The following is a 25,256-nucleotide window of genomic DNA, read 5'->3' as shown; positions in this document are numbered from 1 at the left end:
TGGAAGGTTGTTCTTTATGTGTAGTAAAACATAAAAATTTATAGCATGTCTCACAGCAGATTATTAAGATTGTGTAAACTTGGTTTGTACAAATAAGATCAGTTATCACACGACATCTAAAGGGAAAACTCTGTTGAGGCCCACAAACTATTTTGGCTTTGAAATTCAATTTTTTGTCATGCAAGTTTTGATGGAAAGCAAAATCCTTGGCAAAGACAACTTCAAAGCTGTGGGAGTCAGGTTTTAGTGTGGGTTGTCTCTAACGTCCTGAGCATGATTATCCCACCTTATCTTACTTAATGAACTGACTCAGCAGAGACCAAACTCGCCAGGACCATGGGAGAATGGGCTCTCTCGTCAAGAAGGAATAAGATGTTAGCTCACATCAGTCTTTCTGATAAGGCAAAAGAAGTGGAAATCTGGGGTGTAAAGGTGAGCAATTGATTGATAAAGAGAAAAATCCTGTTGTTAGGTCTACATAAGCGTAAAACCATGGGCTAACATAAAGGTTTTTGTTATCTGATAATTAATCTATGTGCAAATTGGATAAGCAATTTACACAAAATGTCACCTACAAACACACATCAATTTGGGTTAATCTGTCTCCTCCACCTCTTGTTTCATCAGAGCACTATCATATTTCTTGCCCTTTTCCTCCCAGCTGTTTCTGTCTCTCCAACCTGTGCACACGTGGGAACCCTGGCAAGTCATCTGGTTTCTGCCAGAGCCTGCTGCAGCTTTTCTCATCAGCTCCTCTGACTGCAGTGTCCCTCTTGTGAGCCTGGGGCTCCACAGAGGCTGGAAGGAAAATCCCAGGAGGACACCTACCTGTGGACCTTCACCTGCCTAGGAGCAAAGTCAGCTGTTTTCGCTGACTCTTTTTGCAGCCATTTTCACTTGACTCTGCGAACATGTTGGAATTGTTGCATGCGCTGCTGTCTTCTAGGCTGCTTAATGTTTTATTTAGAACTGAGGAGCTTGTCATGTTTCTGTAAAGATACATTGTATGTGTGGCCATTCAGAATTAACAACTTCTGTACTTTAGTGATATAACAAATAATGCCATATTTTTATGATGAAACTTGCTGATTTATCTACTCACAAACATGATTTCTGAAGGAATATGTGATGATTATTTTATCAGGCCTCCAGTGTCCGCTTATGCATTAAAAAAAAAAAGTTGTTTTTTATAAACTGGAAGAATCAAAAAGACCATACACATAACAGAGAGGGGATAATACACCTAGCAGTGACTGCTGCTGGGAGCACAGAAAACCATTTTTTGACCATTTGAGATACTTCAAAATGCAATTAAAAATTAAACTATTTTACTGAGATACAGTAAAATCTTACCATTTTCACATTTTTAGCACACAAGTAAAACACATTCTGAACCACTTTGAACTTTTTAATATCTTAACAGCTCTAGAAGAAATTATTTTCTTTTAAATTGGAGAAGGCGTGGTCAACAGTTATATAGTGTCTGGTACTTATAATGGGTGTTTGAGAAATCCACTGCAAAATAATGCTATATAAGCAGGGTGCATGTTCTGCTAAAAAGCCTTTTAAAACTGCAGCTATATTTTAAAATGTATAAAATATGTATATTTTATTCATATTTTACTGAAATGTACAATCTTGTATTGATTAAATAGGTTAAGTACTTAACACTGATAACACTGTAAAAAAAATACTTTTTGAAAAGTACCAGAAATTATATAGCTCAAATGTGTTCTTAACCTAGTGCTAGTCAAGGAACTTATATGTTCTTTGCAAGTAAACAGTATATCATAACTGGTAAAGTTTACAAGTCTAAACATTTGTAGACAGACAAATCATATTTAAAAGCCTTACTAAGTTATATAAGCTGCATAAACTTAGTCTGCTCAAGCAACACATTGAAGATACAGGCAATCTGTCTCAAGTGCCATTTGCAGCTGTAAAGCTGGCAGCAGGGGTCCAAGGACAAAGCCACCCCATGGGGAGATGTAGAAGCAGGAAAGGCCAGAAGGGCATCCACAGTGTTGGCACCTGGCGGAGAGAAGATGCATGAATAAAGTCCATGAGTAGCCCTGAAAATTATTTATTTGACATACAATGCCTCCACAGAATCACAGACTGGTTAAGGTTGGAAGGGCCTTGTGGAGGCCACCTGGTCCAACCCTCCTACTCAAGCAGGGCTACCTAGGGCCAGTCGCCCAGGATATGTTTTATTACATTTGCAGGCATTTATAGTATTTGCCAGTAATGTACAGGAAAAATTAGTAACAAATGTTATGTAACTAGCTGCAGACTAGAGAGTTACATATGTGTGTGCCTGGGATATATGTTTATACTGTAGATAAACATTGCCCACTAATATTTCTGTTGCCTTTTTCTTTTTTCCTTTCAATATACCAATTGGCTCATGTTCTCAAGTTTGGAAATTAGCTCATCAAACATTAACAAACTTAATCGAATTTCATAGGTCTCTGGGTGAACTCTATGTGTCAAAATTTCATCATGGTTCTTTCTGGAAGAAGGATTTCACAAGATTCTTTTGGTGCTGTTGCAATCCCATGGCATTATCCACTCCGGGTCCCCTGGGTAAAAGGTGAAAGCAGCACTGATCTAGTTTGTCATTTGGGCCTGTGGGTAGGGCAAACCTGTGGGTGCATCAAAATATGTGGCTTATGTCAAAAAGCAGTGAAAACATAAATGAGCAAACAAAAATTGTATCAATTGTATGAAACAAACAAAAAAATTTTGGGTACTTTCAAAAGAAAACATTTTGGTCTTTCATTCATAGTGGTATTTCTAGAACTAAATTTCAAGAGAAGATGATTAAAAATGCAAGTAAAACTTTGTTTTCTTCCCAAGAAGAAATTTTGTTTGTTTTTTTTTATTTTTTTATTTAATATATATAAATCTTTTCATTTTGCTTAAACATGTCTGGTTTGCCCTGAAACTGTTTTTTTGAGATATGGGATGATTTCATTCTGTGGAGAGAAGAGTCTTCTACACATATATCTCTATTTATGAAACACACCTATGAAAGAGAAAACAAACAACTTCTCTGTCATGTGAATAGAAAGGCAGTCAAGCATGGATGAAGCTGCTGGGACACAACGTGTATGTCCAGAGTTTACTCATTTCCAGAATATATCATGCTCCCCTGTGTACATCTCTTTGAGCCCCAGTTATCTTCCAGACTGGTCACCTCAAAGCATTTTTTGACCCAGCAAACCTCTTCTATCCCAGCCACACAGGTTAGCAACATCCAGATCAACATTTTTCTCACATCAAAAAAACTGGGACAATTGTGATATTAACTGGTTCCTCCTTGCATTCCACCCCACAGAGATCTGTGCAGTCTAAAGATATGAGAAGATCTTTCAAAATACTGTGCCTGTTCGAAGGTGCTATCCTAGTGGACAGATTTCTAAATCTCACTTTCTTCAAAGACTTCCTCAGTTGTCTCTCCAGTGGTGATTTCTCCTTCGCTACTGTCTGACACGCTTGCCCGTGGACAAGATGGGAGAGCACAGCCTGGTTCTGTGCTGAGATTTGTCCTCTGCTTCACTAGCACCTGCTGGAGCTGCATGCTCCAGGGCTCTCTTGCCTCCAGGCGCAAGTGGTGTTTGTTGCCGAGGTGCTGTTTCTTTTGTTTCTGTGAACACTTCCTGAGGTATTTTATGTTTTCCCCAAGAAAGCAGAGTTTACAGCCAAAAGGATCTGCCAGGAGGAAGCGGGACCACTGCTTCTGTAGTTCTGCCTTCACCTGGGGGAAGAAGAAAGCAGTTTGTCCATGGTGATGACTTGTGACCACCCTGCAGTCCACAAACCCAAATGATAGTTGTAAAATGAGAGGGACTGTGGAAGTGCTGAGCTTCCTGACCCCTTGGGATGCACCTTGCACCAAGCAACTTCCTTGTAGTGTAGAAACAGACTTGTTTGCTAAGTCAATCTTAGGTGTCCGCCCTCTTCACTCTAGCTCAGGAAAATTTTTCCTAGCCGCTGAATATGCTGTGATCCTGATGCGTGTGTGGGAGAGCTCAAGTGACTTTCATGTTTACAGCTTGATGAAGTGAGGAGGAGGAAAGCCCAAGGTCTGTGGACATAAGGACCATGCAGCTTTGCCAGAGTGTTGTGCTTGGATATCAGGCTTGTTTTGTTAAAGCTTTTTATCTGGCAGCCTGCCTTAAATCCCCAGCACTTTGTGTCCTGCTGCCTGCAGGATCAATGCCAATGCTGCAGATGGCGGATGGACCCCAGGTCCCCACAGAGGAGTGAGACATGCCCACGCTCTGACCAACAGGACCTTTGGCCTGAGTGCTCCACTGCACCAAGAGGTAGAAGACCAAAAGAGGAACTTTTAATGACTGATGAGAGATGCTAGTAGTTCTGTATCCTTCACAAATGTTAGACAAGTACTCCTGTATTGCCAGCTCTTTTTTTAATTTAAATAGTTCCAAAATTGCTCCAGATTTCCTTGTTAAATATTAGAAGTATATGTTCCTAACATACATTTTATATAAAGTCCATCTCATTTGTTTCACTGATGCCTTTAAGAAGGTGTCCAGTTTAATGTACCATTGTCAGTGTAGTGTGTTCCATGCCATCTGGCTGTGCCAGGCTCTTAAGTGCTACTGACACTGGGTACATGTCTGTTTATTGCAAGCAGTGGAGGTGTGCACCTGGATCAAATGTAAGGCGGATACAGATGGTGAGATTCAACTTAGAAATCATTTGATATTATGTGCGATTAATTCCACAGACTATATAGCATCATTTTCGGAGGTAACTTGTAGCAAGTCAGTCTGACGAGGCAAAGGTAGCATGATGGTGATGGAGGCACTGGGTTGTATGGGCAGAAGCAAAGCATGTAGATTAAGAGAGGTGATTGCTCTTCCTAACTCAGTAACTGTTAGACTACCTCTGAATAATGCATCTAATTTTGGGCCCCCAGTGCATGAACTATGCTGATAAGCTTGAACTTATCAACAGAGATCAGGGCTGGAGCACTTGCCCTATGACAAGAGGCTGTATGAATGGGGCTTGTTCATGCTGAAGGCCTAAATATTGCCTATGAAGAGCTCATGGATGAGATGGAGCCAGGCGCTCTACAGAGGTGTTTGGTAGGGACACAAGAGACAGGGATCATAAATTCAAATAAATAGAGGAAGTTCTAACAGAATATATGGAAAAGCTGTTTCCTCCTGAGTACAGTGAAGAACTGAACAGAGGACCAGAGAGGTGGTGGAACCTCTATCCTTGGGGGGGATTCAAAGCTCAGCTGGACAAAACCCCAAGCAGTCTGGTCTGAACTCAGTCTTCACCCCACGTTGGCAGAAGGTTAGTTTTCTCTGCTGTCATATACTTGCATAAGAGCCACGACTGATCTGCCCAAATCCTGGCATGGAGCAAGTTGAGCCCCCAGCTGTCCCTTGAAGCATAGCAGGAGACAACTTCTAGACAAGGAATCCCCTCACATTAAGTTTAGGGATGTCCTGAGCAGTGCATGCATGAAATTATTTTTTCAACATGTTGCTTTGTAAGATATTAAAGCACCCCAAACTTGGTCACTTCACATGGACTTTAGCAGTAAACTAAGAGAGGGTTTAGCCTGATCAAACATGAAGCCTGGGACTCCAGATGATTAAAGAAGGGGGTTTTAGGTGGCTGTCCAGAAAACTCTACTGGTATTTCATACACTCCAGGTTGTATGCATCCACAGTGCTAGAGCCACTCAGGCTTCAGTGGGAATACCTTGCATTTGAATTCCAAACTTGTCTTATGTCTTTGTACAAAACAATTATACCTGTTCAAAAGAATGCACCCATGCTCTCAAATAAGCAGAACTAGTTAGTGTCTTCATCCTTCTTGGTGTCATTAAGAGACTTTACTAATAAACTAAAAACTTTTCTCATAGCATTGTCTCTTACCTCTCCATTAGCAAAGCAATATAAAACTGCTACAAAGAACCCCTGTAACAGAAAGACAGTAAGAGGAAAAAGTTAGATCGTACAGGAAAAAAACTGAAGTTTTGGTTTAAAGATGGCATTGGCATTAAAGCCATAAGTATAAACAATGCTTCTTAATTTTCAGAAAGGAAACTAGCTCCCTGTATTTACTTATTATTGAAGTACCCGCTAATTTGTTTTCATATGGTCTCTTAGCAAAGGTAGGGCACATTTGGTGCAGATGCTGAAGAACAGAGGCTGTACAACCAAGTTTGATCTTCCATATTACCTTCATTTTGTTACTACAAAATTTTTTTTTGAACTAATGCTGTTATACTGTGACTGTTGCTATTTCTAAACATGGTACAACAAAAAATGCAGCTTGGAGTCTTATATTATCTTGTTTGAATTTGTGACTGAGACTACTGAAAGGGATCTCATGTGGGTGCTTTTTAAATATTAGTGATATATCAAGTGATAAGTACTAGTTTAAGGCCCAGCTGAATTGTTATGGCTATTCTGAATTGTCATTTTCCCTTTGAAATTAATTTAAATAAGCATATTTTTAAAAATTTAATTAAATCCTAGAGGTAAAACTTGTTTTAAATCAACCCTCAAAGGACTCTTTCCATTTTGCTCCTCTCTGTCTGCATTTGATCTCAGATCAAAACAACTTACATGCATATATGTCTGACATATATGTCTATATATGTCTGTATGACTATGTCTGGCACAGATATGCAGATTTATTACCATTGCTTCAGGAAATGCACTTCTTCTGGTATGTCTAAACACATCTATAACACAAATTCTGATGAAGAGAATAAATACTGTTGACTATCTGTACCAAGGCAATGTTCATACCACAAGTAAAAACGTGTGATAACCATATATAATACAGCTGACATCTTTCGATTGTTTTCACAGTCGTACTTTTCCAGAAATGTTTCTGGTTTTCTCAGAGAAAAGCTTAAAAAGAAATTCACATGCATAGCATGTTATGCCTACTGTTAATTTTCTAGCAATCCTGAAAGGCTTGGAGCCATTATTTCCTTAAGCATGTGCGTAGTAAGTGTGAAAAAGAACAGTTAATCTGCCACACCAGTGGAAACCGGAGCAGGAGAAATAGCAATCATAGTTGTTTTTTCCATGTATTTTACTTCTACTGTATTTCATGCTTCACCTGGATTACAGTAGCAAGATATAGGTAATTTTGATGTGTCATTTATTAATGTAACTTTAAAATATCCTCTGAATCTGAATTATTCCAAAGAAATATGCAAAAAAAAATCATAAAATATTGTGGTCATCAGAGTTTGTAACAGATGGTATTTTACTATGGCAATGAATTTCAGAATAGTAGTTATAGAAGACTCATAAATCATGTAGAGATGTTCTGATGGATAAATACAAATTTTATAGCTTAAAAGGAGCTTTTTACGTAGAACTGCTTCTGCACCTGGAGATCTCTTTTTGAGGGAGAAAGTCTGTAAAAGTGTCTCTACCGGATAGGGTTTTTTGTGTTCTCAGTATGAGCTGTAAATTTCTCCTCACAGGTACCAAAACCAGAAAGAGATCTAAAGTACATGGGACTGTTAAATCCCATGCTTGCTAAGCCTGATAATACATTTGCCAGAAATTAGCAACTTTATGAAAAATTAGGACTTTATGAATACTAGTGAAACCTCTGTGTTGAATATAAGTTTGTAAATCCCTACATAATTGTAGTTCATTGCTGCTGCAAGACCAGAACATGCAGTGACAAGCAGAAACACTGTAAAATCATACCAGAAAATGGAAAATGCAGTTGATTATTCATGTTTGATATTAATGTTATATCCTGATTTCTTTAATGCTTCTTCATATCCATATTGCACATGGAAAATAAAGAGGTAATTGGTGACAGCCAAGATGGCTTCACCAAGGGCAAATCATCCTTGACAAATTTGGTGGCCTTTTATGATATTGCCACAGCCTTGGTAGATAAGGGGAGAGAAAGGACGTTATCTACCTGGACTTATGCAAAGCATTTTACACTGTCTCACATGACATCCTGGTCTCAAAATTGGAAAGGTGTGGTTTTGATGGATGGACCACTCGGTGGATGGGGAACTGGCTGGACAGCCACACTCAAAGGGTTGTGGTCAATGGCTCAATGTACAAGTGGCAACCAGTGACTAGTGGTGTTCCTCAGGGGTGAGTACTGCAACCAATACTGTTTAACATCTTTGTCGGAGACATGGACAGTGGAATTGAGTGCACCCTCAACAAGTTTGCCAATGATGCCAATCTGTGTGGCATGGTTGATACGCTGGAGCGAAGGAATGCAATCCAGAGGGACCTGGACAGGCTTGAGAGGTGGACCCGTGGCAAAACTCATGGAGTTCAATCAAGTGCAGGGTCCTGCATCTGGGACGAGGCAATCCCAGGCACAACTACAGGTTGGGGAGAGAATGGCAGCAGAGCAGCCCTGAGGAGAAGGACTTGGGAGTGCTCATGCATGAGAAGGTCAACATGAGCCAGCAACATGCACTGGCAGCCCAGAGAGCCAACTGCATCCTGGGATGCACCAAAAGAAGTGTGGTCAGCAGGTCAAGGGAGGTGATTCTACCCCTCTACTCTGCTTTCGTGAGACCCCATCTGGAGTACTGTGTCTAGCTCTGGATTTCTTAGCACATGAAGGACATGGACCTGTTGGAATGAGTCCAGAGGAGGGCCACGAAGATGTTCAGAGGACTGGAGCACCTCTCCTATGAAGACAGGATGAGACAGTTGTGGTTGTTCAGCCTGGAGAAGGCTCCAGGGAGACCTCATAGTTGCCTTCTAGTCCGTAAAAGAACTCCATGAAAACTGGGGAAGGAATCTTTATCAGGGAGTACAGCTATAGGATGAGGGGTAATAGTTTTACACTAAAAGAGAGGAGATTTAGATTAGATACTAGGAAGAAATTATTTGCTGTGGGTGTGGTGAGACCCTGGCCCAGGTTACCCAGAGAAGCTGCGGATGCCCCATCCCTGGAAGTGTTCAAGACCAGGCTGGATGGGGCTTTGAGCAACCTGGTCTATTGAGAGATGTCCCTGCCCAGGGGGTTCGAACTAGATGGGACCTTAAAGATTTAAGGTCCCTTCCAACTCTAACCATTCTATGGTTCTATGATTCTATGATATCATTTTTTTGTTTAATACTTGGAACTTCATACTTAGAAAACTTTCCCATATGCAATGACTTCTAAGGCATACATTTTAAAAATTGTTGCATAATAGCCAGTAGGAAATGATAGATGCACATGTAAGCCTCACAATTGTTTTTAATTCTACTGAAAATGGCAACATGATAAATTACTCATTAAAAACTCAGTTTTATCCCCCACTAACCAGCATTTTTTTTATGTGGCTAATAAGTTGCATGTGCCACTGAGTGAAGATGTTTAGATTGCTCTGCTTTCTAAAGAAAAACAGCCTCAAATCTACAGCAGAACTCATATTTAGAATTTAATTTTGTGTTTCTTGAAAATGTTTGAGTTAAAACCTCCAGATGAGATCCCAGAGGTAATTGTTTTTCTTTAACAAAACAGTTTAACTGCTTTTTAAAGTACTGAGAAGATTTGCAGACTAAACAAATGTAATTGTGTACAATTTATGTTTTTGGTTTTTTTTTACTAATCCCTCCACAAATAATGCTGTGGCTAAAAAAGAGAATCTGCAATAAACATTGGCTAGGATCTTTGGGTATTTTGAAAAGAAGTTTTGCCTGGAAATTTTGCCACATAGCCGAGCATGTGCATGTTCCTCTAAAAGGAATGAAGTTTGTGTTTTCTAACAGGCATGAGTAAGCTATCTTCCATATCAGATTTCTTTGTACAAGGCAGTAAATAAAATTTTCACTTAAAATGATTCTGTGTTTCTTAAAATAACATCTAGTCACTGCAACTTCTCCAAGTAAGGATATGTTTAACTGAGGACGATGTACTTCAACACCATGTCAGCCCAGTGGTAGCTCTGCATGAACTCCCTTCTGCCTGCTTGGACATTTTTCCCCTCAAGCAGTAGTGGAAATTTTTCATTAGAGTCTCAATAACAGTGTCAAAGCACTGATACATACATACAGGTTAAAAACAAGAATCACCACAAATTGTGGGGAAAATGCACTAATGTTTTGATGATTTCATGTCTAGGACTGCAGAAGAGGGCAGAAGTATGTCAAAATAGTGAGTTAGTGAGTAGTAAAGGCTTGTAGCCAGAGGTATTGCTGAGTACCTCATTAAAGAAAATAGATCTGGATACTGCTCTCCTGTCTCACCGAGAAGGTCAAGGCAGGAATATAAGGGTAAAGGATAGCTTTGCTAAGCAGGTAGTTTAAGGGGATTACTACCTGAAAAAGTAATTTCTCATCAACTCTGAAGAACATAGATTGAAGCAGACAGCAGTGCTTTGTGCCTGCAGAATTACTGGCCTGTCCAGTTTTCAGCCTTTGTAAACTGGAAAGTAAATAGTAACAGTGAAACACATGTATTCTTGTGCAAAAGCAGCTATCTGAGAAATGCCACTGAGCTTCAGTAACAGCTTGCTGTGGATTTGGACTATTTAGGATTGACCAATAGAGTGTGGCTCCTTCACACCTTCATGCTTACAGCCAAGATACTGCTGGAGCTACCCCCTCATTCCTTGACTTTCTGCCTACTTAACACGCGACTAAGGTAGGGTGATTGAAGAAGAGACAAGTGCATAGACTTCTTTAAGACTCTGCTGACTGTATAGATGAGAAACTTCTTCTCCACCTGCAGACAGTAGCCCATCTATCTGTTCCACCCACGTGAGTATTCTGACATTTTCTCTTAGTCTAGAAATTCTTTCACGTGTACAGTACTTTTTGTGAGTGTGCATACAGGAGACCATAGTGTCACTTTGCAGATATGGTGAATGGACACATCCTTTAGGGAAATGGAGCCCAAACTTTGAATGAGGTCAGACATTCTCATACCTATGATTTTTTTGGGGGGTAGAAATTTTGATACACAGACACTTCAAATGGAGTATTTCAGGAAAGAACCTTGTTGGTTATTCTTTCACCTGAAGAATTGTTGGTACTTCCTGAACTACCTGGTTCTTTCAGAAGACAGCAAGAAACTCCTTTCTCTGCTCAGGAAATTAAATTGCTACCTGATTTACCTTGTGTGCCTTCTGAGAGAACTGGATATATGGCAACTCCATTAAAAAGAGACTCTTTTAAAATCTTAGTTAGAATTTATTATGTTATTATTATTAGTTAGAATTTATTAATGGCATCCCATAAGGACTTTGACTTCATGTAGTCTCCTTTTATAGTTATTTGTAACCAAAATGGGGAGAGGTGTCCTGTTCATCAAGCAGAAATGATTACCAGGAGGAAAAACAGCTTCCTATAAAGATACGGGAGTATATATGAGTCACAGGTTTACATGTGTTGACCTTGCCAGATGTAAATCTCCGGAACCAAGGGAGGAAAATGTAGAGGTGATCTTTGTATTGCTGGGAGAAAATACTAAAAGTCCTTCAACCAGTAGGAACATGGCCAATACAAACATTTAAGGGTTAGGAAACTATATTCAGTAAGGAGTTAAATGTTGTGACCCAAGGTTGAAACTCAGGCTGACTAAGTGCAATTTTCTCAAGTGTCAGTTAAGCACTGAGCTCCTGTATACACTGAATGGGGTGGATTGTGGGGTACTGGGCACCTATACTAGGACTCCCAATAGTCCAGTAAATGGAAGCTGAGATACAAAGCAGCCAAGAAGAAAATGACAAAGCAGAAAATGCAACTCCTTCAGTTCTTCCTTGAATGGACTTAGACACCTGTAGTAAGGATCCAGCTATGTCAGTGGGTCAATGCATTTTTCTTCAAAGGAGAAGATGGCTGTTGTGATATAGCCTATATTTTGCTCAGTAGCCTGGAAGTACAAGAAACACCTAGTGCCTCACCATAGGCACAGCCAAGCCGCCACCAGTAGTCACCTAGCCACCACCCTCTCTGGGAAGAGGTACATCTGCGCCTTCTCTTGAAATAAGGAAGGTTAATGTTGACTACTGCCAGGTCTCATGATGCTGAGCGGAAGTATCGTATGAGTAAGGCAAGTACTAAGATGTTTAAGTCCTTGCTTTTCTCTTACTTTAATTTTCTCTTACTTTTTCGACTTTATACTTAGTTAATGTAAATGTTATGAACATTCAGGGTCAGGTGCCGAGGCCTCAAAGCATTCCTTTCCCAGCCAGCTACCCTAACTGCTAACCCACAGATTCAGATCCTCTTTCATCCTCCTTCTTCTCAGTTTATTTTGCTTCTTTGGTTGCTGGCTTACACAGCTTTGTTTGGGCAGGAAGAAATGGTGCTGTGGAAGCCTTATTGAGCACTTCGGTGAAACAGGTTGAACCATCTCCTTGCTGGGGCCTGTGTTGTCTCCATTTTACAGATGTGTGCAGTAATCAGGGGTCTAGTCTGCAAAAGTGGACTTTTTTACTGGTTCCTGTTCACTGAATTCATGGCTTTCTATGTTTCACTTCTGACGCAGTAAGTGCTTTGTTCAATTTATACTTCAATCCATGAAAGAGAGAAGCCCCAGTCTGAAGTCCTCAAAAGGGCATCTCAGCTGACATCTTTGATGCCTATATGAAAACTATGGAGGCCTTAAGTATGTAAGTGCCTGAAGCACGTAAGTGTGGTTTTGGCATTAAAAATGTCTTTGGGTTTTTCTCTAGGTTTGCATGGAAGTACCTCTGTTACAACTGCTGAAAAGCACGACTCAGGTGAGTCATGGCCCTGACAAAGTTCTTGTACAACATGTGTCTGCAATGTACTTGCTTGAGGACATTAGTTTGGTAAGCATACCTAGAGTGTGCCATCTAGGCTGGAACCCCACACAAAGCTCTTCCTGCTTATTCTTCGCATGCTTCTCCTCACATCATATGTTTTAACTCTCCTCGTTGATCTCACAGTATTCAGATCTGCAACTCCTTTCATCAAAGTGCCCCAAATGCCACGTAGTCTACATTGAACTTCTTTTGGAAAAAGTCCTGAAAGGTAAGGACTGCTCCATATGGCCCACTGTGTCAGTGATGTGTCAGCCATAACAGTGCCCCAACTACCCAAGCTAAAGTGAAGCTGATCCTTGTATGTCCTGGTACAGAGTCTTGATTGTTTTTTGTTTGTACAGTGGCACAACAACAAGGTCATTGTAGTGAGTTTGAAGTATGCCGGACGTGTACACTGAACAAGATGAGTCCAGAACTAGCTCTCTCCTCAGTGTGACTGCAAAGTCAACAGATTCCCTGAAAATCTTGGTAAAAAAAAGCTACCCAGTGCTTTTTAGGAATTATCATGTGAAAAACTTCAATCCTGTTTTCAGAACAGGGGTCTGTGACAAACTGTTACCCATTACCACAGAACACAGGACACGCTTTTTCTAAAGATGTCAAGCTGCTTTTTTGGTCTTTGGGACTACCATATTTTGAATATACAGTTTGTGAATTTTTTATCTTTTCACTATAATAGCATATTTAGAGACATTATAGGTTGGAGCATAATATTAAATAAGAATACTGTATATCTGTAGCACGTATAGGTGAGCTACATATATATGTGGATCTATGACCCCTAAAAACAGTACTTGCAAAACAGTACTTACATGAAATGAGCTCATTGTCAGCTGAATGAAAAGTCTTATGTGTCTTGAAAGTCCTTCCACCTGCTCATCAGTGATGAAGGTAAATGCGAATTCATGGATCCCCAACAGTGGAATTAGCACAAGTGTAGATCTCGCCAATCTTAAAAAGAAAATGTTCAATTATAGTATTTTTTCAACATCCTTGGCACAAAACCAAGAAATTCAGCTACAAAGAAATTATTCCAGAAATATTCCCTCAATATTCTGACTGTGTAATGGTATTAGAATAATCATTATGGAAGAGAATCTTCTTTAACAAGTCTGGGAACATGTTTGCATAGATAAAAGAAGAGATCTCAAAAGTGAGTTCTAAGGAAGACTTGCGATGTGAGGAATGGCTTGAATCTTTGAAAGTTTAGCACAGTTATAAGCAGTAGAAAAAAAGAATACAACTAAAAACATCAGACAATGTTAAATACAGGCACTGCTGTCTGTGACTATCATCATTAATCTTCCTGTAGCAATATGGAGAATATAGCTGAGATCTTTCGGACCTTGCATGTTGAAGTAAAATGGAAGTACTTTTCTTTTTAGGGATCTAATACTGGAATTTAATAGGAAGCTAGTTGTGGAATTTCCATTCTGGTCTCTGCCCTCAGCCACCCATCCCCCTACCTAGTCCTGACAGACAATAAAACAATTTATCTTAGTAAGACAGGACTGTAGTAGCAGGCATGGATTCACAATGTTTTGATTAAAGATACTAAGAACTGGAAAGAACTGGGAAACTGGGGTGTGGAAACCAGTTCACAAACCCTCAGGTTTCCATTGATTTAAGAGCAGTTTTCAGTGCACACATCTCTTTGCAGAGCTGCCTGCCCTTGCTGTTCTCACAAAGGGGGAAGGTGTTGGTGAAAAGGTGAACTCCAGGACTTTACATAAGACATAATGTACCATTAAGACTCTGTCCAAGAGAGCCCAAACCAGGACGTGCAAGATTATAGGCTAAGGATAATGTTCTCACTTGGGTTTTCAAGAAGACCAGGGACGTTCCTGAGTCAACAGTATCTGCATCTATGAAAAAAGCTAGATCAGAAATGCTGTCATTTAGGAATGTCCCACAAATATTTTACATCCCCTTTACTTTTGAGGACCTTTTGTCACACTCGAGGAATAAAATGTGACACAGCAGTAGAGGCCGCAGGTGTACAGTGAGGACACCTGAGAGCAGACATCTTACTGCATTGCAAAGTCCTTGAGAAAATGTCCATAACACTCAGCACACAGGTGCTGACCTGCCTTTACTTCTCAGGTAAGAAAATGTTTGCGGATTCTGTGGCTTTCCTATATCATACTCTGAATATCTGTTACACCTGGTGGTGGTTGATAAATGTCTGATCTACAAGGGCTAACTGGCAACCTTCTGACAATGTAAGGAAAAAAAAAAGGATAGGAGTTCTTTGTTATTTGTCACACACCTGTATTTGTAGTCATGAAAGCTCATTTGCTGAGCTTTTAGTTTGGAAATCAGCATCCTGAGAATTTTTAAGAAGATGCCAAAGTTAACCTTGAAAGAAAAAACATATGAGTTACTTACAATAAATGCTATAACACTACTCATATAGCTATTAAAGAAAGATAAAAGTGATATTAAACACTTGTAAAACCTGTCAGCAAATAACCGGAATGCACTTGTGATCAGGTCAGAACAGAAGCAAGTTATTTCCACCGCTGCAGCAGAGAGCACAGAGCAGAACTGATAGACTCTGCTGGTATCAACTCTCTCCAAATGAGGCAGTTAACAGAGTTTATATACATTTAGGTCATACACCAAACCATGACAGGTAATCAGGATGTGGCAAAAACCAGCAGTGATTGCAATTCTTCACGTAAAGAGGTTCTAAGCAGCCAGCCAAGGAAGCCCTGGGTATTCTTTTATGAGCAATTCATTCCTTTGTTAAATCATAGAATCATGTGGGGTTGGAAGGGACCTCTGGAGATCATCTAGTCATAATAAATAAACTGTGCTGACTTGGCCAAGACCAATCTGCAAGTATTTCTTTTCACATAGGGCCTGCAAATGCCTATGAGTCATTAACTATATCACTTCCAAAAACCAAAAGCCCTATGCAAAAAAGTTACTAAGGTTGAAAAGGTGAGAAACTTAGCATTGCCTTATTCAGTTTGATTTACATACACATTATGATACATGATCTTCTAGTACAAAATTGCATTTTAATTTTAACACAAAAATTCCTCATTTTGGGGATAGACAATTATTCAGGACTACATTTCTTGTCTTCTTTTGATGTGTAGGTATTACTGCTGGAGCCCTAGTTCTTGTTCTATGTAAAGAATTGACCACTTTTCATGCTGTCCTCCTCAAATATGCACAAATGTAACTTTAAAACATCACAGGGTGTTAAGTGGATATTATTCCCTTAAAAAAAAAAAAAAAAACGACAAAAAAAGCATAAATAGATGAAATAGATGGAGGTCCAAAGTGCAAGATCTGACCAGTTAAAGTGCTTTGGTTTGGTTTTGCAGAGCACTTAACATCAACATCATGTTATTGAGTGTATCATACTTGTTACTTTGACTGCAACTGGAAGTGCCTAACCCTTACCTCATTGGCTGCCCAGACATTCAAAAAGCAAAAATCAGAACTTAGTAGACAGTTGTGATATTTTGCCTAGCATTGAGGCAACAGAGTTGGAAAGCAATTTCCTGAGGCAGCATTGAACTACCTTAAGCTCAGGGTCTTTCTTTTTCCTCATGCAGCACCTTATCATTCACACATCTGTTACTGAACAGCATGTTTTACAGACTGTTCTCCTGTTTTATTCTGCAGCATTAGTTCATGTTGTGGGCTCTTTTGACAAGTTAGGGGAGAGATAGATGTGCATATGTACAAGAAGGGGTGAGTTACCTTTACATGGATAACTCCTGATCTTTTCTAACTTTTAGAATTTGACTTCTCCTTTCACTCTAATGTTTTCTTTTTACAAATACAAAGAATTCATCATAGTCAACACTGTAAGATTCTTCAAAAGTAGACCTAGCAACAATTTTCTCTCCAAAGTGACTTTTGTCTGGAAAATTTGGTTTATTCTAAAAATGATTTTCCATTATGAACTTCTTTTCACAGAAAACACTAAAACTTCATTGAAAATGATTGCCATAAGATTGTAATATTTTTACTCTCCATGTTTAATAGAAAAGGCAGAATTTTACCTAGAACATTGAAGCAAAATCACAAAATCACAGAGTAGTTAAGGTTGGCAAACACATCTGTAGGCCACCTTGTCCAGCCCTCGTGCTCATCGATGGATACTCCATAACCTCTCCGGGCAACTTGTGTCACTGCTTGGTCACCCTTACAGTTAAAAAGCATTTCCTGATATTCAGAGGGAACTTCTTGTTTCAGTTTGTGCCCATTGCCTCTGGTCCTCTCTTTGAGCGTTGCTGAAAAGAACCTGGCTTCATCATTGTTGTGCCTTTCCTTCAGGTATTTATATACATTGATGAGATCCCCCAAGCCTTCTCTTCTCCAGGCTGAACACTCCCGGCTCTCTCAGCCTTCCTTATGGGAGAGAAGCTCCAGTTCCTTAGTCATCCTTGTGGCCCTTTGTTGGTGTCTTTCCAGTATGTTTCTTTTACTGGTGAGCCCAGAATTGGACACCGCATTCTAGATGTGGCCTCATCAGTGCTGAGCAGAAGGGAAGGATCACCTCCCTTGATGTGCTGACAATGTTTTTACTGAGGCAGCCCAGGATACCATTCATCTTCTTGCCCCACAAGAGCAAATGATTGGCTCACGGTCAACTTGGTGTTTGCCTGGACCCCCAAGTCCTTTTCTGCAAAGCCACCTTCCACCTGGGCAGACCCTAGCATATACTGGTGCCTAGGGTTGTACTTCCCCAGCTTTTGGCCTGTACACCAACTTATGTCCTATGAGAACAGGGTCCAGCTGCAGAACCTGGCCATTGTAATCCATGCACAACCATCATTAGGTAGTGCTGACACACATTTTTCTGGTGGATTTTAGATACGTTTGTTGAATTATATTCAAGAGCAGGACATTGAGAAGGTTATTGAATTATTTGTCTCTGGGTTTCTAATCCCTTCGTTTCTGCCCACTATGTATTTGTCTTGCCTCCATATTGTGTTTGACCCTCTATCCAATTTATCTTGCTGAGCATCCTCTTAATTCCTCTTCACCACTCTTTGCTTATTCTTATTCCCCATTTCGAGTCACATTCAACTTTCCATTTTCCTGCAATATCTGATATCATCCCTTTTGCTTAATCTTTCAATATCAGTTCTCATTGATTCCTTGTCTGCCACTTCCATGGTATCAGAGATGGAGTGATGCTGACACTGACCAAGCCACAGAAGAAATCTGCCCATGTTCAGCTCCGCTGCTGGCCACCACCACGTACACTGGCAAACTGGATTCTGTAACATCAGGTCTGCACATATGTTTCCTGTTTGCCTTAAAAGTAATTTCTAAGTAAGGGTCACTCAGTGTGATTCAGAGGAACAATCTTAGACAGAATATCCTGCAACCTAACAGCAATGGGACGTCTTAGTGATATTTGAAAGTTTATGACTTCTTCTAAAATGAGCATTGGTATCAAAATACACAGGCTGAAGATAGGCCAGTGCCTTCACGACTTCAGGGACTCAACACTACAAGACTCAACAGTCAAGCAATTTGGTTTAAGAAAGTCACCCCAGGAAGAAGCTGAGCCTGGTCCTCTTTACACATTGCTGGGAGGTGAAACAGCTTCAACTCCAGCTGCTGCTTGTTCTTCTGTAGAAAGACATCCATAAAGACTAACTGATAATGCTGTATCTTTTACACTTTTTCTGTATTTTGTAATACTTAATGATTTATTAGCACTGATAATGATCAGAGGTTACATGCTTAGAGTAAATTAAACTGTTGTGGCTATCTGATTCTGGAAAATAGCACCAAGGCAGAAGATACCAAAATATAATGCAAAAAAGCAGGGATTAAAAATAATGCTAGAGGAATAACATATATGTGTATCTATCTATTTACATGTAAACCTAAGATGACCTCTCTTTTTGCTAACTTTAGTTAGAGGGATTTTTGAACAAAATGTTATCTCTTCTGTCACTTTATGTCCACCTTGATATTTCTGTGAATTAATATCTGAATTAAGGTTAGAAATCTACCCTTAGAAATTTACTTATATCTAGTCTGACTTGGTATGTTACAGCTTTTGTCTATTTTCTGCCATCCTTTTGCTGTACCCTCCTGGCCCCATATGCCCCCATTGTTATTGCTACTGAAGACAGCAATTGGATTCCTTCTTAGCCTTCTCTTCTTAATTCTGAACAAACCCTGTTCACTCAGCCTCTTCTGGTACATCATGCGCTCCAGGCCCCAGTAGCCTTGATGGCCTCTGTTGGACTGTCTCTAGTATGTTAATGTCTTAAGAAGGCTAAAGTATTCCAGATGTGCTCTCACAAGTGCTGAACAGAGAGGAATAATCATTTCCTCCAACATGCAGTGTGCTTGATGTAACATGCAATCTTGCTAAAAACAGTGGTTCACATCCTCAGTCCTTTGCACTGATTTACATTAGCAATTATGACCTACTGGGTCACTGACTAAAAGGAAATTGTAGAGAAATAGCTTAATTAAAAGGTATTTTTAAATTGCTGATTATCTTCACCCAAATGCTAGTCTTCAAATTACTTCAAAGTGCATTCCTCCCTCTTATGCTAGTTTAATTTCTTATTATTCAGATGACTTGCTCTGGGTTGAGCATATTAACATCAGTGAACTTAATATTCTTGCAACGAAAGCAAAACACTTCATCTCTTTGATGTAATATGAATGCTATTACATGTTTCTGCTGGTTGTGTTCCACTAGCTGCATTTTTAATGCTCAGCCCTGAAAAAATAAACCAAATATTGAGTCTTCTTTCAGAACTAGATATACCCAGGAAGAAATTGGTTCAGATTCCCTCAAGTATGGGCTTGGTCCATCTTTACCTTTCCCTTAGTTTTGGGACAGTTTCAGACTTTCTTAATGCTCTTTTTTGGCTTTTGTCTCCTCTTACCTCTCAGGTCTTTTTGCTTTCTTTTCTGGCTCCTCTCTCCACAGCATTTATTTTTTTTTTGATAGAGAATTTTCCACTTTCCTTCTAATTATTTACTGGTTTTGATGGCTACTGAGTGTGTTCCTCTGTTTCACAGCTCAGTTCTAATTATGCCCACTTTCTCTTTCACACAGTTGTCTCCAAGTCAGCAGCAGCAAAACATAGTCCACTGTTTCTTCTCTAAAGTTTTAATTTACACATCTTTTCTCCAGTGTGACAGAAACAAATGCTCTCCTTTCCAACTGATGCATTAAATGCATCAGTTCCTCAATATTAAATTTTGAGCAATCCATCTTTTATTCCCCATACACATTTGCATGAGTAAAGTACATCTCTTCTTTACAACAATCGCCATCTGTCTAGCTAACCAAATCACTTATTCCTCTAATCCTTTTATGCTTTGCTGACTGTGTGGGAATACAAGGTATTCTAGACACACACCATAGTCCCACCTATCAAAATTCTGTGTTCATAACCATGTCCTCATGAGTTGTTTTGATTATGTTATTTCCATCTCTTCATTATCACTGCATTCCAGGTGTACACTTTTTTTGCATTTATTTAATAAAAAAATTCATAATTCAGTCTTGTCATGCTATGATTCATTTCTTTTTTCATTAGGTGAATGCTTTCTCCCCATGACCATCAGTACTTCTGTTGCTACTTCTCTGCATCCTTGTTATCAAAAGAACTTCCTCTATAGAAAATTTGAAGTTTTCTAGTGATGCTTACCACGTTATAGCGCTCTCCTAAGTAACTTGCTTATTGAGAAAATGAGGGTAAAAATAGAAGTAGTAAAAAATATGAGAAGAAAAAGGCTCTGTCTTTGATATAGATGGAGCTGTGCAGAATTCAATGCACAGATAAACATCAGTGTTTTGAGAGGTTGACACTGAAATCTTTGTTGTTTCTAGATAGACAGAAAGGAACTATTCCCATCCACCCACAGTAAAATACTTCATTTTCAATTTTTTTCTGTCTCATCTTTTCTAATCTGAGAATTGTGTTATACTTGGAGAAAGGATCACAAAAGACAATCGCACTTGTGCTTGATATTATGCATAAATGAAATAATTCTTACTGCTATGGAAAATAGCATTGGTCCTCGGATGATCCACCAAATTCCCATGTGTTCATTTGTTCCCCAGCACCTGAAGAGTAATTTAAAGTATAATTACATTATTTTCATAGAAAAAAATAGAAAGCTTACATAATGTATATGTTTTAAAAAGAAGGTGACAAAGATCTACTGAAAGGTGGCACCCAGTAGAAATGGAATAAAATGAAGAGTCTCACAACAGTTGTAATCTTTCCTCCAGAATGTTGAGAGATGTTTCCCTAGACTGTAAACCTTAGAACTATCTGGCAAACTCAGTCTTTGGATCCACACAACAACTGTACATGGCAGCAAACCTTCGTAATTGAATTCACCCTACTCAAATTTATCTGTCTGAAACCGGAAACTAGAAATGTCTAAACTATGAATTGCAATCATGGTTCTGGACCTGCTAAAAAGTATGCATACTGTTTCCTTGAAACTGTCTCCTTTCCTCCTGCTCTAACCTTCTAATTTGTCCTATGCACATATTCCTTCTTTCTAATTAGCCTTAAATCAGCCCATAGGTTCTTGGCTTGTCATTTGCGGTCTATATATCATCTAATTATATGAGACTATAATTGAAAACCAGAATACTGGAAAACTGATGCTTACTAGTGCAAGTTACTCTTAGTGATTCATTCACTGAATACTGAACACATTCATTTAATATCAGCTTTTACTGAATATCAGTTTTTGCCATTAGCCTCCATAACAATGTTTTTTTTTCAAAATAATAGTGAATACTAATTAATCTTAAAGTGTAGATGACCTCTGAGAAAAGCACTGGTCTCCTTTTCCTCTCCATGAAGATGTTTGTGCTGACAATTTGCTTCATATAAGTGGATGAACATTGGATGCAATAGCTTTTATTTCAGAAACAGTAAATGTACTTGATTTATGCATAAGTAAATCAGAGAATTCCTAGAAGCAGTTTAATGCAAAAGTGCTCAAATGAACCAACAAAATGTAACATGTATGAATAAATGCTGTATAATCTTAATATAATCTCATAGTCAAAACCTGTGTCAATTACTGCCAAGGGCTTCCAGAAAAAATATGAAAACAGGAAGCCAGTATTCTATAGCACATTTTATTTAGTAACCTACCCAGTGTTCTCCAGCTTTGATCTGCTTATTCCCCAAGGGCCCACAAACAGGATAGGAACAACTGGAAAAAAAAGGAGTCAATGACAGCCAAGCTTGCGGAATGGTTAATAAAAAACCACAGATATGTTACAGTAGTGCGTGGTACAAAGACATATGCTTTTCTGTCTTCTGTTTAGAATTGTACAAAAATCAACCTGATTCCAGCTCTTCCCATTTGTAGTGCAAATACAAAATGAAATTTCATTGTATAGTTGAATTTTCAGATTGATATATACATATATATACATACCCATACACTGCTGACATGTCCAAATCTAAATTCTTGACCCTGAGAATTCAAAATAATTGGCACTTGAGGCCCCACACCAGTTGTCAACATTTTTATTTGTTGAACCTTAAAGAATTTTCAATGGAGGCATGGAACTCTGTCTAGTTAATTAAAACAACTGACAAAGGCTTGCTTTCCTGTCTTGCCTTTCCTAGCTCATACAGATTGCATGAAGTTCAACCAAGCCAAGTGCAGGGTCCTGCACCTGGGACGAGGCAATCCCAGGCACAACTACAGGTTGGGGAGAGAATGGCGGCAGAGCAGCCCTGAGGAGAAGGACTTGGGAGTGCTCGTGCATGAGAAGGTCAACATGAGCCAGCAACATGCACTGGCAGCCCAGAGAGCCAACTGCATCCTGGGATGCATCAAAAGAAGTGTGGTCAGCAGGTCAAGGGAAGTGATTCTATCCCTCTACTCTGCTCTCCTGGGACCCCATCTGGAGTACTGTGTCCAGCTTTGGAGTCCTCAACACAGGAAGGACATGGACCTGTTGGAATGAGTCCAGTGGAAGGCCATGAAGATGATCAGAGGACTGGAGCACCTCTCCTATGAAGACAGGATGAGACAGTTGTGGTTGTTCAGCCTGGAGAAGAGAAGGCTCTGGGGACACCTTATAGCAGCCTTCCAATATCTGAAGGGAGCCTACAGGAGAGCCAGAGAGGGATTCTTTATCAGGAACTGTAGTGACTGGACAAGGGGTAACGGTTGTAAATTGGAAGAGGGGAGATTTAGATTAAATACCAGAAAGAAATTCTTTACTGTGAGGGTGGTGAGGCAATGGAATAGGTTGCCCGGAGAAGCTGTGGGTGCCCCATCCCTGGAAGTGCTCAAGGCCAGGCTGGATGGGTCTTTGAGCAGCCTGCTCTAGTGGGAGGTCTCTCTGCCCATGGCAGGGGGGTTGGAACTTGATGATCTTTAAGGTCCCTTCCAACTCTAACCATTCCATGATTCTATGGTCTACCTTCCCCTATTGTTTCCTCTCCTCCTGGAGATCATAGCAGACTGAAATGAAGGATTATTACACCATTCCAGTCTACAAATGTGCAGGCACAAGCTTCAATCACAAGCATAAGGCATGGGAGCTACAGAAGGCAGGTGTTTGACTGGATTCTCAGCCAATAACACACAGAAGATTTTCTGGTGGGTGTGACAGAAAGAAAAGATGATGTGAGTCACTGGAGCCAGAACAGGATCTATTCAAGACTCTGGGACACTAGCTAAAGTTATGGTGAGAGATGGAATGTGGCAATACAGGGAAAGGGCCAGACGCAAAATACTTTCAGAGATAATGGACCTCTGAGTGGGTAAAATGAAGAAAGAGATAGAAAGGGTCTCATTTGCGTGGGGGATGACATTGGTACAATAAGTGGATATGAGAGAACAATCCTTGGGGCAGGAGGTACATGTCCTGGGGATATATGAGGTTGTCCTACAGGGAAAGATGATAGCTGTGAGGATGTGGTGATGTTATCAAGTGCAATTCTTGGACAGTAGCTGAGGAAGTGTGTCTCAGCAGGTGCAAGCAGGCTTCACCCCTGCTGGCTCAGCAGCAGCAGTACTACATAATGTCTAAGACAGGTTCTAGATGTCCCCTCTTAGTAGCAATTCTAGTAAATATAAATAAGAAATTAAGCTTATTATTTGGAAAAAAGTCTTTAGGAAATCAGTGAACATGATACAGGTATGAGAGAAACAGAGTGGGACTGACAGGGAGATGATCTTTATTATTTATACTCCTACAGTAGTGAGCAAATTTCTTAATAGACTTGCCCTGTTGCAGTTTGATAAACGAATAAAATAATTAGTCCCTGTTCCAATGAGCTGGTGATCAAAGCAATAAATCAATTTAGAGAGGTGGGAAGAGTGAGGAAGCAATGAGACAACACTAACCAGTGTGAAAGACAGTGGTCTTGCTGTGTCAGCAGCCTATATGCTAATACAGCTATATTAATATAGCACAAAGGATCTTTAAAGAGGAATGTGAGAGGGAACAGAGAAATCAAGGCATGAATGGTGAGAAGGACCCTCTTAAGTGCAAGCTGCAGCAGAGAAGAAAACCAAGAAGCTAGGCAATGGACAATTAAGTGTGGTGTTATGCTTTGACAGAAACTTTTAGTAGATGAGGAAGATGGAAATGAGTGTGAAAATGAAGGAAAGTGGTTAATATCTGATAAGGAAGAAGGAAAAGTGGAAAAGGAGTGACATCAATAACGAGATAGCATGTTCAAAACTGTAAGCTTGAAAAATAATCTTCACAGTACCATAGTGGATGAATACAGGTGAGGCCGGAGAAAGGAATGCTGTAGGAAATAGGACAAGTTCCAATGTAACTATATCTAAAGATGTATGAAAGAATTAATGTAATATTGCACTTCTCTTAAACATTGCAATAATTAATTCTTCAAAGTTACTTGTCTTCTTCCTTTGGTTCTAGAGCGGGTCTCATACTAGTTACCTAAATTTAACCTTATACAAAATGAATCCCTTTCGCCATTAGGTAGACTAAACTAAAGATATAAGCACTACCTGATCCTAGGAACCTACAGGAAGTCTAATATGAAAACACCACTCAGAGAACTCAAACACAAGCGAAGCAGAGGAGTGACAGGTTGGAAGATGGCCTCAGGATGAAAAAATTTAGAATTCTGTTTTAATCATATGGAGCCTGACTTCATATTTAAATAATTAGGAAAGTTTTCACTTTTTTAATATTAACAACTTGATTTCCCTGTAAACATAAGGAAGTTAGTCTGGGATACTTGCAACTCACCATTGACTGTGCAGAAAAGGATATGGGAGAGTATTTTATCTCCTTTTTTATCAAGAGCCTTTACCTTGAGAATCTAGACGTGTTTTGCAAAAAGACCTGAGACAATTTTAATCAGCAAATTTCTATCCAAGTACCCAAATGCAATATTTGAATTTGAAACAGTTTCTGGTTAGTATTTGTCCTGACAAAACATCATCCTCCATAGCCCTATTGCAGCATGTACCTAGTTTTAGGTCA

At 39.6% G+C, this 25,256-nt stretch overlaps 1 protein-coding gene across 4 annotated transcripts in view; it reads right to left on the bottom strand.

Annotated features, from left to right (window-relative positions):
* Positions 1 to 1,853: 1,853 nt before the first annotated feature.
* Positions 1,854 to 25,256, bottom strand: part of GLP2R (glucagon-like peptide 2 receptor) — a 44,979-nt gene continuing 21,576 nt past the window's right edge. For 2 of the 4 annotated variants that reach the window (XM_014956986.1, XM_014956987.1), the window contains 7 exons: positions 21,922 to 21,982; positions 20,798 to 20,867; positions 15,057 to 15,145; positions 13,600 to 13,738; positions 5,925 to 5,966; positions 3,433 to 3,760; positions 1,854 to 2,031 (listed from right to left, as the gene is read on the bottom strand). In XM_014956986.1, coding sequence (XP_014812472.1) covers positions 1,859 to 2,031; positions 3,433 to 3,760; positions 5,925 to 5,966; positions 13,600 to 13,738; positions 15,057 to 15,145; positions 20,798 to 20,867; positions 21,922 to 21,982 — 902 coding nt within the window. In that variant the 3' untranslated portion in view covers positions 1,854 to 1,858. Of the gene's footprint in view, positions 3,761 to 5,924; positions 5,967 to 13,599; positions 13,739 to 15,056; positions 15,146 to 20,797; positions 20,868 to 21,921; positions 21,983 to 25,256 lie in introns of all 4 variants that reach the window. The other 2 variants (XM_014956988.1, XM_014956990.1) reach the window with 2 other exon arrangements.

This window comes from Calidris pugnax, unplaced genomic scaffold, assembly GCF_001431845.1.
Source record: "Calidris pugnax isolate Ruff unplaced genomic scaffold, ASM143184v1 scaffold304, whole genome shotgun sequence".
Classification (NCBI taxonomy): domain Eukaryota; kingdom Metazoa; phylum Chordata; class Aves; order Charadriiformes; family Scolopacidae; genus Calidris; species Calidris pugnax.
This window is presented reverse-complemented; position numbering and strand designations above follow the sequence as displayed.